This window comes from Hydra vulgaris, chromosome 02 (genome assembly GCF_038396675.1).
Source record: "Hydra vulgaris chromosome 02, alternate assembly HydraT2T_AEP".
NCBI classification, from domain to species: domain Eukaryota; kingdom Metazoa; phylum Cnidaria; class Hydrozoa; order Anthoathecata; family Hydridae; genus Hydra; species Hydra vulgaris.
In genome coordinates, this window is record NC_088921.1 from 65,017,689 (window position 1) to 65,031,397 (window position 13,709).

Genomic DNA, 13,709 nt, shown 5'->3' on the forward strand with positions numbered 1-13,709 from the left:
ATTATGGCTCAAATATATCAATGCAAATTTACGAAATGCACATAAAGATGCATTCAAAAATGTTTCAAAATTAGTAAAAGAAGCTATACTTTCTTATGTAGAAGAATTAGTTTATGCATCTAAGTCCAACCCAATATGAATACACTTACACATTCGTAGCAAACAACGAGTACATGAATAAATTTGCAGTCTAAAAATAACAAACAATTTAACAAACTACAAAAAAAGGCGAAATTTGCGCAATACTAAATAATTATTTCCAGACAGTGTTTGCAGTTGAACAAGAGGGCTCTATGCCACTTTTTGATCTACGCACACAAGCCATATGTCAGCTTCATGGAAACAACATTCATAAGCGTGAAGTAGAAAAAAAACTTAAAAGGTTATCTGAAAATAAAACCATGGGTTACGACAAAATAAATCCACACGTACTTAAAAAGTGTGCAACATCTTTTGCAATCCAAATCACTCTAATCTACAAAAAATCTATATCCACTGGTAATGTTCAAGATTTGTGGAAAAATCTGTTACACCAATTTTTAAAAAAAGGAGTAAACTTCAACCATCAAATTACAGACCAATATTGCTAACATCTATATCCTGCAAAGTCATGGAAAATCTCATACATGATCGTATAATAAAATTTTGTGCAACACAAAATCTTATATCTAAAGCTCAATATGGTTTCTTCGTTCTTAAGTGAGGCTGTGTCACAAATCTTCTGGAAAGATGTGACATAGTAACACAAGACATGCACCTAGGGTTTCCCATAGATGTTATTTATACAGACTTTGCCAAAGCATTTGACTAAGTCCCACACAGGCGCTTGTTACACAAACTACAAGTTTATGGCATTAGTGACACCCTGCTAAAATGGATTGAGAAATGGTTAACTGGTCGGCTACAGAGAGTTAGAAGGATTAACATGTGAGTGGGTCCCAGTAGTTAGCGGTGTGCCAAAGGGCTCTGTTCTTGGTCTACTGCTTTTTATCTTAATAATCATTTGCTAGACAACATTGTACACCATATAAAACTTTATGTCAGTGATGATAAAATTATAGGAGTATTCAAATTGCTGCAAGATGCCACCCTTCTTCAAGTTGACATAGATAAAATATTTGACTGGTCACACAAGTGGCTAATGCCTTTTAACACTGATAAATGCAGAGTTATGCATGTGAGATGCATTAACAAGTCAACACACTCATACACAATGAAACAGTCAGATGGAACCTGTTGTACATTGAAAGAAACAATAGTTGAACGAGACCTTTATATTATTGTTTCCAATGACTTAAAGGTCAAAACTCAAGTCGAAACAGCAGTCTCAATTGCAAACCGAATGCTTAATTGTCTCAAAAAAGCTTTTCGCAGCCGCAGACTAGTTTTATGAAAAACACTGTACCTTGCATAAATTCGTCCACATCTAAATTTTTCAGTACAGGTTTGGCCTTCTCACTTAAAAAAAGATATTGCGATACTTCAAAATTTAATCTATTTATTCTGCTTTGTGTCAACAAGAGCCTGATGTAGCTCTTCTTCATTGGTTTAAATTACATTTACACTACAATATGTACATTGAATTGTTTTTGTATTCTTCAATATAAACACTTTAGGACATGGGTTATTTAATATACACTTGTATTTATATGGACTTTATACTAATTTTGATATATATATTTATATATATATATATATATATATATATATATATATATATATATATATATATATATATATATATATAAAATGTATTATATCAGTACAGTATTTGAACTTCATAATGTAATAGTTATTTTAATACTTTTAGAAACCAATACATTATATTGAACTATTAAATTTGAGTTATGTTCTGTATCGTTTATTTTTGTGCTAAAATCATTAATAAAATTATTCATAGAAAAATTTTGAATAGAGTTATTATGAAAAATACATACTTATATAAATCAAATTTCCTATAATATTCTTTGATAATTAAAATAAAATGGGTTTGTTGTAAACAATTATTAGAAGTAATTTGTTAATTTATTAAAGTAAAAAGTAAACATAATAATTAACATTTTTATAATAATTTACAAATTTCACATCGTATCAAAAGGTTTTTGAAAGTTTTTAAAACTTAAATATATATATATATTTAAGTTTTAAAATTGAGTTTTTGTTTATCGTATTAGAGATAATAGCTCGTTTGAGCATTGACCATGATAGTATTTGTAGAAAAAAGAAAGAAATGTAAAAGAAAAAAGTATTTATAAACAAAATTTATTTATCAAATTTGCAAACTTTATTGATAAAGAAAAAAATTAAACTAATATTGTTTTCAGATACAGTATCATTTCGCTGAGTTACCAAAGCAACAACATCTGGTAAGATTTTTGTTGTTTATTTTATTAAAGCTATTTCTAATTTTATTTTATTGTTTAAGGTTTTCAATGGCTGTTATATATAACTTTTTTTAGGTATCTTTTTTTGTAGTAATCTTTATCATAAACTATAGCTATATAACAAATTATGTAGGCTCTTCGTGATTCTTTAATTGAACATCTTTTGCAGTATTCATTAGCATCACATGCCACATTAACACAGGTAGCTTATCATTATGAGATTCAGTTTATTATTTTATCCTTACTGATTTTTTTTTTTAATTTTATTTGGAAGTCATAAGCAAACAAATTTTTTTATTATTATTAAATGACTAAACAATTATTTTTTTAAAAAGTTATTGTTTAGTGAATTTTAATTATGTTGAATAAGTAATTTGTAAATCTTTTTTTTTTAAAACAGTTATGTTTAGCATTAGCAAATATGGCTTTGCAAAGTCCTCAGTGGGAAAATCCTGTTGCTGAACTTGTTCAAAAGTAAAAGTTTTTCTTTAGTAATTGTCTTAACATGAAATCAACTTTTATGGTCTCATGTAAGAATAATTGAAATCATCTTTGTTTGATTTTTTGATAATATTTAAATTCAAAACTGTTACTTATTAATTGTTAACTTCAGAAAATGTGAACAAACTTTTTTTTAATTTAATTTTTCAATAAGTTTTTATCCACCTGGCATAGTAAGTAACTTTTTTTATAGGAACATAAAGACTTATCAAATTTATTTAGTAAAGCTGTTTTTTAATTCTACCCATATGTATAAAAGTACATTTAAAAAGTTTACACATGCAATTTTGATACATTAGTTTTATACATTCTTAAACTTCATTTAGCAGAATCTGAAAGTTGCTTGCACAACATCTCTTCAGACAGTAAAAATAGTAAAAATGGCCCTACTAAAAAATGCCTCTCAGAAGTAATTCCAAGTTAACCACCTTAAGATCTTTCATAGGAACAGACAGTTATACAGTTATTTCTCATCAAACACCAATTAAATTGAACTTTTGTTATCTCAAACTGTTTCATTTGGTCCATTGATATGGTGTAATTAATTTTTATTAAATTTTTCTGGTTATTGCACACCTCGGATAACTTGAACATAGTTAATTTGAGCCATTTTTTGTCCACTTTAACCAAATTTCTTAGGTTAACTTAAAATTTTTTTCTTCCAGAAGTCATTTCATATAAAACATAAATAAAAGCAGAGTGATATATATTTTTTTATTTGTCATTGTTTTTATAAATGAATAGATAGTTATCAGGTGTAAAAAAAATGCTATAATTAAACTGTTACAGCTAGTGATCATTTTTTCTTAACAAAAGATGCAATTTTATTTCCAAACAATAAGGAAGTCGTTGTGTTGCTAAAACTAAACTTTATTCAATATTATCTTTTGAGAGTACAGCGTGAATACAATACTTAATTTCTTTTATGCTTTTATTAGTATAATGGTGTATATTTAATATTTCTACTTTAGCATTAAATAATAAAAAATCACCTTAACTTGAACTAATATCTCATATCAGCCAAAGTTCAATAGGACTTTGCTTTGATCGAACATACATTACGTTGAACCATTTTCCTTTGTCCCTTGGAAATTCGAGTTATTGGGAATTAACTATAAGAAATCAAAGACGAATGTTCAATTCGACCGGCTATCACATGAAATTGGCAGTCAATTTTTTTTCTTGATATTAGTTCTTTATAGTTGAACTTTATAAATAAAAAAATAACTTAATGCTTGAAAATTAATGAATTCATATTCCTTTTAAAATAATAGTTTTAAATAAAATCAATTCATTTTTAAAAATGGTACAATTAACAAATGTTTTAACTACCTGTTAATGTTAATAATTTAACAAAAATTGTGCATATTGGTTTTTATTCTAATAAAAAACAAAATTTGACATTAAAAAAATTTATTGCTGAATTTTAATTAAATTACTCAATACTATTAGAAATCATTTTATGAAATGCTATTATAACATTGAGTTATGTTACATATAAGGAAGTTTTTACTAAAATTGTATTTTCAAATATGATATTATTGAATTTTTATTGTAGAGTTTTTTCTTTTCAACTAGTGATTTTAACTCCAATCCTGCTTTGTTAAAAATTAAAGTGTTGATTGTCTTATTTAAGTCATTTTGATGGGTTGATGTTTACATTTACCAACATTTTGATGGGTTGATATTTAATGATTTTATTACAAGTCAATAATGGGAAAATGTGCAATTGATAATTATAATGATGATTAAAATCATTTTAAAAAATGCTAATGTTAGTTAAGGTTATTTAGAACTTTCCTGCGCAAATATTTAAACTGATTGCTTAATACAAAGAAGTCAATTGTTTTATGAAACTATAATATTACTAATGTTACATAACACAGAATTTTACTAAGTGTGTGTGTGTGTATATATATATATATATATATATATATATATATATATATATATATATATATATGCGTTAGTGGTGTATTGGTAGAGCGCTGCTTCATAAGCGAGAAGTTTCGAGTTCGATTACCAGCGACTGGTAGAACCGCGCTCAACTTGTTTCTCCGCACAGCTGCCTTGTTTGTCAAGGTTTGTGTTTTGGAGTTATAGTGTTGGGAGAGGGTTATAATCACAAGTAGCCTCCTCATCTGTAGTGGCTTTCTTGGCCTTGGGAAGGTGAATTACAAAAAAATATTTATGTTTGTGTGTGTGTGTGTGTGTATATATAAATATATATATATATATATATATATATATATATATATATATATATATATATATATATATATATGTATATATATATATATATATATATATATATATATATATATATATATATATATATATATATATATATATATATATATGTACATATATAAATATATATACATACATATATAAATAGATGTATATATATATATATACACTACTGTTCATAATTATTCGAATGACATAAACTTTTTTTTTTAATTTTTATTTAACTATTTTTTATGGTTAGTTTTGCACTATAATTAAATAATTTAAAAGTATTTTGATTAAAATACTTTGATAAAAATCCTAAGAATAATAAAAATCCTAAAGGTTTCAAGATAAGATTGTCTAGAAAAAAAAATTAAATGTTTGATAAAATAGTGTGTATTATTTGACTGTAAAACATGGTGGATATAGTGTTAAGGTGTGGGGCTGTTTTGGTTGGAATGCCACAGGTAACTTTGTAAAAATAGAGGGATTAATGACAAAAGTAGTTTATTTGTACACTTAAAAAATCATGCTTCACCTTCAGAAAGATGGTTTTATGGGGCGCCATTTAATTTTACAGGAGAAAATGACTTAACTCTTAAATCCAAAACCTATTTTACAAAAAAATTGTATAAGTTATTTGACTAAGTTCGAGAGCAATCAGATATTGAATAGAATAATTTAGCCTCCCCAATCACAAGATCTCTCTCCTATCGGATTTTGACGAAACTAATGTCAAAAACTAATGTCTGACAATGCATAAGATGTGGAAAAAACTTATTATTTATTGGCATTAAATTGACTTTAAAAATTAGATATGTTTTTAAGTAGAATGCCAAGAATATGTATGGCGGTTATTGTTGTTAATGGTGATTAAAAGGCAAGTAAATTATAAACTAATTTAATGGGATTTTATATTAATTTTTTTGTACACCCAATAAACTTTGTTTTTAATTCCTCTCGAATATTGAAAAGTAATACCATTCGAAGTATATATAAATTTCGGTAGTGTATATAAATTTATATATATATATATATATATATATATATATATATATATATATATATATATATATATATATTAGGGTGTTTCATATTTTATCAATTTTTGAAATTAAACTCGCGAATTGATTTATAAATTGACCATTTATATGAAAATAAGTTTGAACAAAAAAAAGTGTTTCTACAATTTTTAGGGTCCCCGCCAGTTCGATTTTGGGCAAAAATGTTGGGTGTTTTAAACGCCTGGCGGGGACCTTAAAATTTATCCTATAAAATTTTTTATTCTTTTAAATAATATATGTTGGATTGGATATTAATTACATAAAAGGAGCATGTTGAAAAAATTAAGATACGCCTCCGAGTTATAAAATACGCCACCGAGTTATAAAATAGGATTTTGTAAATATAACTCGGAGGCGTATCTTAATTTTTTCAACATGCTCCTTTTATGTAATTAATATCCAATCCAAATTATATTATTTAAAAGAATAAAAAATTTTATAGGATAAATTTTAAGGTCCCCGCCAGGCGTTTAAAACGCCCAACATTTTTGCTTAAAATCTAACTGGCGGGGACCCTAAAAATTGTACAAACATACTTTTTTTTGTTCAAACTTATTTTCATATAAATGGTCAATTTATAAATCGATTCGCGAGTTTAATTTCAAAAATTGATAAAATATGAAACACCCTAATATATATATATATATATATATATATATATATATATATATATATATATATATATATATATATATATATATATGTATATATATATATGTATATATATTTATGTATATATATGTATATATATATTTAAGGTTCCTATCACAGATAAAAGAAGCGAAAACTCGCAATTACTAATTATAAATTTCTCTATAAATCATTCATTCATTTATTGCGTCAAAAACTTGCGAGAAAATAAAAAGATTTAAAGTGAAGAGAATATTTATGAAGGATAAGGATTTTCAACATAAAGTAAAATGAATATAATAATAAATTAATAACTATTGCCTGTTAAGGTTTTTTTACCACAATTAAAAAATTAATTAAAATAGTTTATTAAGGATTTTCACCACCAAAATAAAGCTAATCTAGATGAGAAATGCGAAAAAATAAAAAGACCTAATAATTAATTATGAAGTTAATAAAAGTAAAAATATTAAAAGTTTACGTCACATAATTTTTTGTCAACAAAGCATGTTGTAAAACGCTTTTTCAAAATTTAAATAATTTTATGAAATTTTAATACATGGTTTTTCCAAATTACATTCTGTTTATTTGTTAATTAATTGTTTTGAATACTTGATTAATTTTTTTTCAACTGGTCAACCATGACTGGCAAGAATTCAATTTGGGAGGTCAAAATAGCAATTTTAGTCATTTTGGGCAGTAATTGACCAGCTGTTATTTTCCACACTGGTATATACATATATATATATATATATATATATATATATATATATATATATATATATATATATATATATATTATATATATATATATATGCAGCATTAGATACCCCCCATCAATGAATTTTAATTCATTTAGTTCACAAATTTGACCCTTTTAAACAAGTCAGTTGGCAAATGTAGGCGTTTTGGACCATTTAGTCTGCAAATTTCAAAAAATGAGGACTTTTTTTTATAAGTCAGCAAAAATTAATGGCACAACCTCACCTGCCTACATAACACCTTTTTGCTCCAGCCCTGGATACATATTATTTTTTGTGTGTGTTTATATGTATGATTTTATACTTGTTACAAGCAAATGGTTGTAACGTTAATGTTACAAGAATATATATAATGAGGGTCATTTATTGCGCTATGAAAAAGTTCTTTAGAAAAGCGTTTTCTTTGGGTTTTGTAGTTTGTAGCAAATATAATCCATTTATTCATTAACAACTTTGATTTGGTAAAAAGTTTGACAAACAAGGAGTTATAAAAGTTTTCCCTGCTTATAAAAATATTTTATATTTTCTTACTGTAATAGAGGAAATGCAGGAAGGTTAAGAATTATTACATTAATTTAAGAATCCCTTATAAAACATAGGAAAATAGACTTTATTAGGAAAACATAGCATTAACAATAGGAAAATAGGCTTTAATAGGAAAACATAACATTAACAATAGGAAAATAGGCTTTAATAGGAAAACATAACATTGACTAATAAAAAGAAATAAGACAGAATATTGTCAATTTATTTTTCATTACGGTATTTTTATAAGAAACTGTTTTTTTTATCTAAGACACTATTTAGTTACTACAACCTAACTAAAAATATTTCCATTTGGCCCTCCTAAATAATAGTAATAATTTTTTTGCAATAACCGTGCCATTAAAAAAGCATTCCATATTATTACACAATTATTGGTTTATTTTGAAAATGACTTTTGCATTTTTCATCTTAGTTACAATGTAAATGCTTTTCTTTTATTAACAACTTTGTAAACTTGACCATATTGTCGTTAATATGGTATTACACAGTATTGCATACCCAGAAATTTAGAGAGAAAAAATATCTCTGCACTGCCTATCTGTGTTTAAAATAAAAATAAAAACTTTTTTTTTTAATAATTCTATCATAACCATGTATTATAGTTATGTGATATTTATAATTCTAATGTGACAATAATGTGACATTTATAATTCTATGATTTTGCTCAAGGTAAAAAACTATAAATAAAACTATTGTTTTAGTATAAAATAACTTATATATTGAACTCAACAAGTTGTTAGCCATTTTTAAATTTATAACATAATCTCAATCACTACAAAAAAAATCAGTGACACAAAAAAAAAAAAAAAAAAATTAAACAATTGCATTTTGTAAACAAAAAAGTCAATCTGAAAGTATAACTTTGTCTTTTTTATTTGTATGTATTTATGTATGTATGTATGTATATAGCTTTGTTTTTTTTTTTTATATATATATATATTATATATATATATATATATATATATATATATATATATATATATATATATATATATATATATATATATATATATATATATATATATATATATATACATATATATATATATATATATATACATATATATATATATATATATATATATATATATATATATATATATATATATATATACATATATATATATATATATATACATATATATATATTCATATATATATATATATATAATACAAAATTTAATATACATATATATAATATAAATATATACTTAATTATAATGTGTAGTATAATTAGAGGTATTTTTTTAAAAATACTTCTAATTTTATTATACAGTTTTTTCTTTTAAGTAGATAATTTTGTTTTTTACTTTATTCAGGTTTTCAACCAAGTTAGAACATTTCTCGATTTTGCTCGAAATTCTTATGATTATGCCTGAAGAGGTAAACTATTTGAAGTTATACATAAAGTATTTGAAGTATAAAAGCTATATATTAAAGTAAGTATATTGAAATAAACTTAAAATTATAGTATATTTAATTAATAAATTGTAAATATATTTAGAAATTAATTTATTTATAAAATACTTTATAGTTTCATAATTTTTTATGATTCTGCTAATGTACAAATTTTTAGATTGAGAATGAAAATCTTCGTATTGGAGCAAACAGAAGAAACGAAATACTTGATTCGCTGAGAAGTTCAGCTGATCAGGTCTTTGAATTACTGGTATGTGTTGAAAATACTAAGTTATAAAAAAAAGTTTGTTTTCTAATGATTTTTAGAATTATTGTCTTTATACTTCTACCCTCTTTGTTCTTTTGCTTTTTATTAAATTTATGGACTTATTTAATGTTTATACTTTTTGATATTTTATTATTGTTATTATATTTTATTATAATGTTTGTACTATTTAATATTTTATTATTTTATATTTAATATTTATTTAATAGTTACCTAAAAATGCAATGCCTGAATGAACTTTTTTTATATTTTTATGAATGAATATTATATTTTTATATTTATATGAAGTTTTTTATATTTTTATATTGAATCAACATTACCTAAGAGGTGTTTTTAAAGAAAAGATTTTTTTAGTCAAAGTGTCAAGAATTATGTCCAGCTGATGATAGAACACAGTGTAAGGTATGCATTTTAAACTGTTACTTTAGTTTTATCTGTTCAATATTCATTTTTTATTGTTTATTTATCTTTAATGTTTGTTTTTTTAATTTTTTTTTTATGGTTATTATTTGTTTTCTGAGCTAATATAGTAAAACCAAATCGAACCGTTCAATTGGATCAAATAATTTCATTGAGTTTTTAATTTTTAAGATTGCAGCTATGTTTCAGGTGTTTTGGTTGAGCTGTGTTTTGGATGAGCTATGTTTTGGGGTGATTGTTCTTTTGGAAAATGCAGCATCATTTAATTGCAACAAATTGAACTACATTTTATTTAAGAATTTTTTTTATCATTACAACATTAGTTTTATTAATCCAATCAATCCCAAACCATGTAAAAGCCTCCACCATGCTAACATATAACATTGTTTCTTTGCTAACAATAACTCTTTTTTTTTATGCCAAATATTAAGAACTTCTATCTTTTACTCTAAAAGTTTTGCCTTGAAAAAATATATATACCAGGGCTCAATTTAATTTTTTATAAAGTCCTGGACAAAATATCCAATTAAAGCTTGTTTGGATTGGACAGTGCCTGATCAAATTTTTAAAATATAATTTTAACGGTTTTACGGAACCGAGTTATGCAATCTAAATCTTTGTCATGTTATTCAGTTTATTCAACGTTAATCTAGTGACATTGTAGTTTCTTTCCTTATTATTTAGAATATTTCAATGCAGATTTTTGTTTTTTATTAAAATAGTTTCAATTTAATATTTTTTTAGACTTGAAATTTCAGGCTGTAACTGACAACACTTTTTTTTTTCTTTTTTTTTTACAATTTGACAACGGCTGTTTTGATGTTGTTTTTTGTTGCATTTAAATTATTATTTTATTTTTTAATGCAATTTAAATGCATTAAAAAATCGTTATGTTATGTTTTTATTTTATGTGAAGGCTTTAAATAAAATCAAAAATTAATTATAATGGTCGTTTAAAATAAACGCATTATGTGTATATTAAATGTTATACTTAAATTTTTTGTTAATAAGTATGTATTTTTTATCATAAATTTAAACATTTCAAATTATTTTTCCATGTCTTTCTAAAAATCTTTTAAAATGATTGTTTTTTTAAGTTACTTTAAATTATGAATAAGTTAAATTATATGTTCCTATGATTTAATTGCTTTATTTTTTTTATAATTTTATATAGAATTGTTTAAAAGTTTGTTTTTTTTAAACTTGACTTACTAATTAAAGCATGAAATGATTAAAAATTACGACTTTAAAAAGACTACATTATTTTTTTAAACAAATTTTTTTTGCAACTTTTTGAAAAAAATGTTTATACTTAAAAATATAACTTAAAAATATTTTTCTTTTTTTTTCTTTTCAATAATTCAATTTCACTTTACAATAATTTAAATAAAATTTGTTCATTTGTTAAAGAATCAATAGGAGTAATTTGTAAAAGCGTTTTGCATATCTTTAAAAAACCGTAAACGTAACATTTTAAAAGATAAACTTTAATTGTATTCAAATGAAATAAAAGCGTAACAAAAAGTAATTTTAACTTCGTAATTAATTTTAATTTTAACTTAATTTTATTTTTATTTTAAAGCTTTATTTTTTTTCTCGTAAGGAATTGTTTTGCTTATTCTTTATTTTTTTCAATTTTTTACTAGTTTAAGTTTAGCTTAACATTTCTTTTTTCTGCGCATTTCTGAAATGTTTAAATCATCAAAACATCTAAACAGTCGTGGTCAAGTTGTATACAAAAAAATCATTTGTGTGGTCAGCAATAGCATTCAATCGCACGCCATTCCCTTTCCAAGTTTTATTTTATAGAATTTAATTCCCTTCGGTTAAAATGTCTGATTACTTTGTAAATTGATTAGACAATCTGAGATTTTAGCTGGACAATGTCCAATGTCTGATTGTTAAATTGAGCCCTGATATACATAATGGTTTATTATTGTCCGTTTAAAGTGAGCAAGGACCATTTATTTTTTCTTGAGCTGAGGTTAAAGTAATGATTTTTGTAATTCAACCCAACCTAAGAAGTTCTTGTAGATTTTATTTAACTGTAAGAAATGCAGCTTTATTCCACTTTTTGTAGTCTTCAATTTTTTTATTTGCTGTTCTTAAACTTCTAGGGCCATATGAAGTAATCATATATATATATATATATATATATATATATATATATATATATATATATATATATATATATATATATATATATATATATATATATATATATATTTACATACATACATACATACATATGTGTTTATATATATATATATATATCAACTCTTGGTATTAAAAAAATTGAGGTTGGCAATAATTTGCCGACCTCAATCTTTTCGAGGTCTGCAAAAAAAATTTGACACAAAGGTCTTACCATAAAACATTGAAATGAGGTCGGCAATTTTTTGCCAACTTCAAACACATATAGTTTAGCAGTTAGGTCAACATTGCCAAATGCCGACCCTAATTCCGAGTGTTATATATTCCGAGTGTTATATATATATATATATGTATATATATATATATACATACATATACATATATATATATATATATATATATATATATATATATATATATATATATATATATATATATATATATATATATATATTTATATTGTTGGTAAACTTTCTTCTTGGATAAGCTCTTTTCTTTCAAATCTTTGACAACATGTTGTTTTAATAGAAACAATATCTGATTGGGTTTCTGTCACTAGCGGTGTTCCTCAGGGTTCTGTTTTGGGATCAACTATGTTTTTACAAGATAAACAATGTTTGTAAAATGAACACTGATGTCACAAAGATACTAGCCACAATTGAAAGCAAAAAAGACTGTGAACGACTGCAGTGTGATATTAATTTCTAAAATTTGATTATTATATAAATGACCTTAGTACACACCAGAGCATTAAGCTTGAAGTAACAATTAGTATTGTCATCTGATCTTAAATTTCATGATCAAGTCACAAAAGCATCATATAAAGCTAATCGAATGCTTGGAATTCTAAAAAATACATCTATATCTAGAAATGTTACTATATGGAGTAAACTTTATAAAATTTATGTCCCACATTTAGAGTATGCAGTGTCAATATGGTCGCCTTTTTTAAAAAAAGATATTAAAGTTTTAGTGAAAATTCAAAAACGTGCTTCAAAGATACCGCACAATCTTTACAACCTTAATTACTCTTTTCGATGTTCTGCAATTAAATGCTCATCACTAGAAAAAAGACGCCAAATGATGTTGTCATGCAGCACAAACTCTTTTGAAAATAGCTTGGACAAATACATTGAACAAAATTTAAACTTAATAATCTAACAAAATTGCAAAATGAAAATGCAGTCCCAAAGTTACTATAGCTTTCTCATTCTTTGGCGTTAGATGTTGTTGCCTGTAACAAATGAGATGCTTTACACAAAAAATGACAATAAAAGTGCGTAATTTTTACTTTTTAGTTACTAATATATATATATATATATATATATATATA

General features: G+C 24.2%; 1 protein-coding gene across 1 annotated transcript in view; it reads left to right on the forward strand.

Annotated features, from left to right (window-relative positions):
- Window positions 1-13,709, forward strand: part of LOC100209767 (transportin-3) — an 88,738-nt gene that overhangs the window by 20,373 nt on the left and 54,656 nt on the right. Inside the window, exons 3-8 of the mRNA XM_065791700.1 lie at window positions 2,325-2,366; window positions 2,518-2,586; window positions 2,785-2,858; window positions 9,438-9,501; window positions 9,695-9,787; window positions 10,157-10,204. Coding sequence (XP_065647772.1) covers window positions 2,325-2,366; window positions 2,518-2,586; window positions 2,785-2,858; window positions 9,438-9,501; window positions 9,695-9,787; window positions 10,157-10,204 — 390 coding nt within the window. The remainder of the gene's footprint in view (window positions 1-2,324; window positions 2,367-2,517; window positions 2,587-2,784; window positions 2,859-9,437; window positions 9,502-9,694; window positions 9,788-10,156; window positions 10,205-13,709) is intronic.